The 6,000-nt window shown below is 37.9% G+C and overlaps 1 protein-coding gene across 3 annotated transcripts in view; it reads right to left on the bottom strand.

Moving 5' to 3' along the window:
• Positions 1 to 700: 700 nt before the first annotated feature.
• LOC129813018 (myosin heavy chain, embryonic smooth muscle isoform-like) overlaps positions 701 to 6,000 on the bottom strand; it is an 80,105-nt gene continuing 74,805 nt past the window's right edge. For all 3 annotated transcript variants that reach the window (XM_055865133.1, XM_055865151.1, XM_055865142.1), the window contains one exon: positions 701 to 5,828. In XM_055865133.1, the coding sequence (XP_055721108.1) occupies positions 5,717 to 5,828 (112 nt within the window). In that variant the 3' untranslated portion in view covers positions 701 to 5,716. The remainder of the gene's footprint in view (positions 5,829 to 6,000) is intronic.

Raw genomic sequence — 6,000 nt, 5'->3', positions numbered from 1 at the left:
ACTTACCAACAACAACAGCTGTAAATTCCAATAAACGACACCACGTTTTGAAGTTCACTTTCCTAACTTTGTCTAACAACACTATCATGAATTTAGCAAGGAAGTTTATTAGCACATTTCTCACAGTTGCTTTAGCCATGGAGCGAGAAGGCTTGCCTCGGAATGTCCAGGTGGGTTGCCTAGCAACACGTGCCTGGGAGTCAACGTCTGCATAGCGCGACAAAAATCCCATGATTTGTGAATCTATTCGGACCCGAACAACTAGCACAACAGCTAAAATGCCTTTGTAAAAACATATGTCAGCTAATAAGGAGAACTATGTAACAAATAAATACATTATGGCATTCACTAATCATAAACTATTAATAAGATACATTTTGGTACATTTGTGAACCAAATTTTTACTTACTCAACTTAAGTGATGTAAATCACACATATGCATAGATTTTTTTTTGTATAGCAAAATCACCTCAATTTGTCTTTCCAGAAATATGTTATTTGGCGCCTCCTTGGGCAGTACTAATAAAAATGTTCCATGCAAGGAAAACTGTGTCTGTGTTTCTAAAGGCTATTACTGTATATTTCTGGAGTGTTTATTTGATGGCCTTCATATCTATGAATGAATTTCAATGAAAAGCTTTAATAGAAAATAAGAAACATGGATGATTTTTATAAATTATTTAATATTAATATTCATCATTTTAGGAAGATAAAACACCTGTAAAGTAGAATAAATACCCAACGGCACCTTAAGCATATAAAGGCTGTTACAAAAAATACATAATAAATTGCATTGTTTTAAGATATACTGAAGTCTATTGCAAAACAGGGCCTCGAGGGCCCTGAATCTCTTTTTGGTCTTGCCAGCATGTGAAGAAAGGGAAAGGAACATTTTGTGAAATACTTTTATCTGAAGGATTAGTGTTTATCTAATTGCATCAGATAAAACAGCTATTTATACAAACGTAAAACCATAAAATAGGATATCACATTCTCAAAAAACATGAGATCACTGCTGCTTCCTACCTCCTGTTTACGTGGAGCCTGAGTGCATGCTATGCGCAGTTCCTGTAAGTGATTACATATTTTGTGTATGCATGAGCATCTTTGACTTACAGTAGAAGATAACATCAACATCAGAGGGCAATAGGCCTAGACACTGACTGGTCTCTAGATATGGTACTAATGGTTGTACACAGGGCATTATGGGTACTGTAGTACATCATGCTACAGTCTCCATGTTCTATACTGTACTACAAAACAGCACATCAGCTCCATGGTTAGATGAATCTCCGGCAGCTATTCACCATGCACACATCGTATAGAATAGATTCCCTTTAGATTCCCCTGTCCTGAGAATAACAATCTCCCTCTTGAACAGTCTGTCTTGGTCCTTACTCTCTCTCTCAGAGAATCTGCTCAGGGTTTGACTTGGTCCTTACTCTCTCTCTCAGAGCTTCTGCTCAGGGTTTGACTTGGTCCTTACTCTCTCTCTAAGAGCTTCTGCTCAGGGTTTGTCTTGGTCCTCTCTCTCAAGGTTTGAGCAACAAGTGTTGTTGCCAGAGGTGGGATCAAGTCGTTGTTTTACAAGTCCCAAGTCAAGACAGGCAAGTCCGAGTCAAGTCTCAAGTCCTAAACTTTGAGTTTTGAGTCCTAAACAAGTCATAATGTGCTCTTCACCAAATGTAATACCATTTCATATTTTTAACAAGAGTAATAGTTATTATATTACATTTACACAAATCATAAATGCTTTTACAAATATAGATATTTATTACTTTCCAAATAAACTTTATATTACCATGGAAATACATGGGTAGCCATGAGAAAGACCCGCCCCCCCCCATAGCAAACGACTATCGAGGATCGCTATGGGGCGCAATCGCCCAACCCTAACACACACATCCTATCTGTGTGTGGTTACAGTAGGCTAACGTATGCCAATGGTTTTAGGAACAGCAGTAACATCAGGCAGGATTTAGGCGACCAACCTCCTATAGCCAGTTGTAGCTCAATCTTGGGTGCAATGATTACGTTCCCGCACTGACTGACTGTGTTGAGGCTCATTCATTTAATGTTACGTTAGCCTACATGCTACACTAGCAACGTTATATATAGCTGTCGGCTATATTAGCCACGACTTAACGTTCTTTGTGCAGCTTCAAATGTCGAACAAAGTTGGAAGTTGTTGCGCCTCGGTCTGTAATTTTCTTCCGACATGTTTTGCAAGTTGCAATCCGTTCTTTGTTGACTACAGCGTAGTCTTTATATAATTTTTGGTATCATCTTTACAAGGGCTCCGTCTGAATTCACCCGCCGACGTTCCTCTGCACCGCCACGCGCAACTTTTTCTCCGCTGCCACAATTTGATTGGCTGCTGTCCGATTCAAACTGTAATCCGTTAAATGAAGAGTTGATGCGCTGCACACTTTTTTTTTAATAGCATCATTTTTAATATTTGGGCTCGGGGAGGGTATCAAGTCAGGTCGAGTCATAAGGCTCAAGTCCAAGTCAAGTCACGAGTCATTGGTGTTAAAGTCAAAGTCGAGTAGGAAGTCATTATATTTGTGACTCGAGTCCAAGTCATGTGACTTGAGTCCACACCTCTGGTTATTGCTGCTGTTGTTTCTGTTGTCATCAAATCAAATCATAATAACTTGTTATTTGTCACATGCTTCATAAACAGGTGTAGACTAACAGTGAAATGCTTACTGAAGGGTCCTTCCCAACAACGCAGAGAGAAAGAAAATAGAGAACTAATAAAAAAAAAAGTAATTATAAATACAAAATGAGAATCGATAACTTGGCTATACACAGGGTTGTAAAGTTGTTGTAGGGCGGTAGGCAGCCTAGCAGTTAGAGCGTTGGGCCAGTAACCGAAAAGTCTAGTTCGAATATCCAAGCCAACAAGGTGAAAAATCTGTGATTTGCCCTTCAGCAAGCCACTTAACCCTAGTTTGCCCCAGGGGTGCCGTACTACAATGGATGACCCTGTAAAACAAGACATTTCACTGAACCTATGTATGTGACATGTATGTGACAAAAAAACATTTTATCATTTGTAAACAGTCCGTTGTGGAACATACTGTTCATGCTCACACAGGCTTGTATTGTAGTCCAATCATTCACAGGCTTGTATTGTAGTCCAATCATTCACAGGCTTGTATTGTAGTCCAATCATTCACAGGCTTGTATTGTAGTCCAATCATTCACAGGCTTGTATTGTAGTCCAATCATTCACACAGGCTTGTATTATAGTCCAATCATTCACAGGCTTGTATTGTAGTCCAATCATTCATAGGCTTGTATTGTAGTCCAATCATTCATAGGCTTGTATTATAGTCCAATCATTCATAGGCTTGTTTTGTAGTCCAATCATTCATAGGCTTGTATTGTAGTCCAATCATTCATAGGCTTGTTTTGTAGTCCAATCATTCATAAGCTTATGTTTTAGTCCAATCATTCACAGGCTTGTATTGTAGTCCAATCATTCACAGGCTTGTTTTGTAGTCCAATCATTCATAGGCTTGTTTTGTAGTCCAATCATTCATAAGCTTATGTTTTAGTCCAATCATTCACAGGCTTGTATTGTAGTCCAATCATTCACAGGCTTGTTTTGTAGTCCAATCATTCATAGGCTTGTTTTGTAGTCCAATCATTCACAGGCTTGTTTTGTAGTCCAATCATTCATAGGCTTGTTTTGTAGTCCAATCATTCACAGGCTTGTTTTGTAGTCCAATCATTCATAGGCTTGTTTTGTAGTCCAATCATTCACAGGCTTGTATTGTAGTCCAATCATTCATAGGCTTGTTTTGTAGTCCAATCATTCACAGGCTTGTATTGTAGTCCAATCATTCATAGGCTTGTTTTGTAGTCCAATCATTCATAGGCTTGTTTTGTAGTCCAATCATTCATAGGCTTGTTTTGTAGTCCAATCATTCATAGGCTTGTTTTGTAGTCCAATCATTCACAGGCTTGTATTGTAGTCCAATCATTCACAGGCTTGTATTGTAGTCCAATCATTCATAGGCTTGTATTGTAGTCCAATCATTCATAGGCTTGTTTTGTAGTCCAATCATTCATAGGCTTGTTTTGTAGTCCAATCATTCATAGGCTTGTTTTGTAGTCCAATCATTCACAGGCTTGTATTATAGTCCAATCATTCACAGGCTTGTTTTGTAGTCCAATCATTCACAGGCTTGTATTGTAGTCCAATCATTCACAGGCTTGTATTGTACTCCAATCATTCACAGGCTTGTATTATAGTCCAATCATTCACAGGCTTGTATTATAGTCCAATCATTCATGCACAGTCTGTCTGTCCTTCAAGCATTGCAAATGGAAGACACTTCCACGTTCCGCTCAGTGGGTGTAAAATAAAAGCTTTTTCATATACTGTATATAAAATAAAAGCTTTTTCATATACTGTATATAAAATGAAAGCTTTTTCATATACTGTATATAAAATAAAAGTTTTTTCATATACTGTATATAAAATAAAAGTTTTCATATTCTGTATATAAAACAAAAGTTTTTTCATATTACTGTATATAAAATAAATCAAAGTGTATAGTGTAGCAGGTAATATCAATACTGTATGGAAGTAAGATATTTATAATAAAATTAACACGGTAATGCAACAGATTAGTTGGTAAATTGTAGGAAATATTGTCCAAATCCTCCAAACTACTTAAACCCAAAGTCTTATATGATCATATAATGATTATTTATTGATTATTAGCCCTGTTCTTCGCTAAAACACATGCCATGAGTGTACAGGGAAAGCTAGCTTGATATACTGTAATCCCTTCTGCTGTATAAATAAAGCTTTGATATACTGTAACCTCTTCTGCTGTTTAAATAAAGCTTTGATATACTGTAATCTTTTCTGCTGTTTAAATAAAGCTTTGATATACTGTAATCTCTTCTGCTGTTTAAATAAAGCTTGATTTGATTCAAAAGAATCACAACACTTCAACTACTTCTTTACATTCTACAGATTCCCCCCCCCCCCCCTCCTCCTCAAAATAAAACCATGATTTTCCTGTGTTTTATATCTATATTTCCACACTATGAGGTTGGAATAATACTGTGAAATTGTTTAAATTATGATAATAACCTTTTTAGTGAAAGAGCTGTTTGAAAAGACAGCCAGAAGTTTTAGCCTGTTTTGGTGGGATGGAGTTTTGGCTTAACTGGTGACATCACCAGGCGGTAAATGAGTTAATAGACCAATAAGAAAGAGAGTTCCAAACCTCTCTACCAATAACAGCTAGTTTTCAGTTTCCCCCTCCCCACTCCCAGACAGTCCTAGCAAAAACTTGTTTAAAAAAAAATCCTCTTTGCTAAGAAGCCATTTTTGTTTCTTTTTTGACCATTTTGATTGAAAACAATCACAGTAAGATAATTGTTACCCAGAAATGAGTTAATATTGAGATAATAACAGCTGCATTGGACCTTTAGTTAATAACCATAACCGCTTTTGGAAAACAAAAACTAAAGACAAAATGCTTTACATTTCAATAGTACAGAGAAAGAGGCTAAATAAGATTTGAACACTTAACTTGTGGGCACTGTATTCTACGATAAATGACAGTATTGGTGCCAGTGTAGAATGTGTTGTTTCTTGTCAAGTCTATTAGTGGTGGTATTAGGGGTATCACTCTAACCTTTATCAATAAAGGTGTATTGAAAAAGGCTAGTATGTTGTCTTTCTTCAGGCCTTGGAGGATGTTGGTACCGGGTCAGCCTGGTCCTCTTCATCTACACTGAGATCCAGACGCAGGTTCTCCAGAGTCTGTCTCATTTGCATGGTGGACTCCTTACGCCTGCAAAGCAAATGAGGGTGTGTTTGTGTCCTGCAGTTCAAACAGTATCACTCTCGCTCTCTCTGCTCGCTGCTCTCCCTCTCTGCTCGCTGCTCTCCCTCTCTGCTCGCTGTTTTCCCTCTCTGCTCTCTGCTCGCTCTCTCTGCTCGCTGCTCGCCCTCTCTGCTCGCTG

The sequence above is a fragment of the Salvelinus fontinalis genome, chromosome 2 (genome assembly GCF_029448725.1).
Source record: "Salvelinus fontinalis isolate EN_2023a chromosome 2, ASM2944872v1, whole genome shotgun sequence".
NCBI classification, from domain to species: domain Eukaryota; kingdom Metazoa; phylum Chordata; class Actinopteri; order Salmoniformes; family Salmonidae; genus Salvelinus; species Salvelinus fontinalis.
This window is presented reverse-complemented; position numbering and strand designations above follow the sequence as displayed.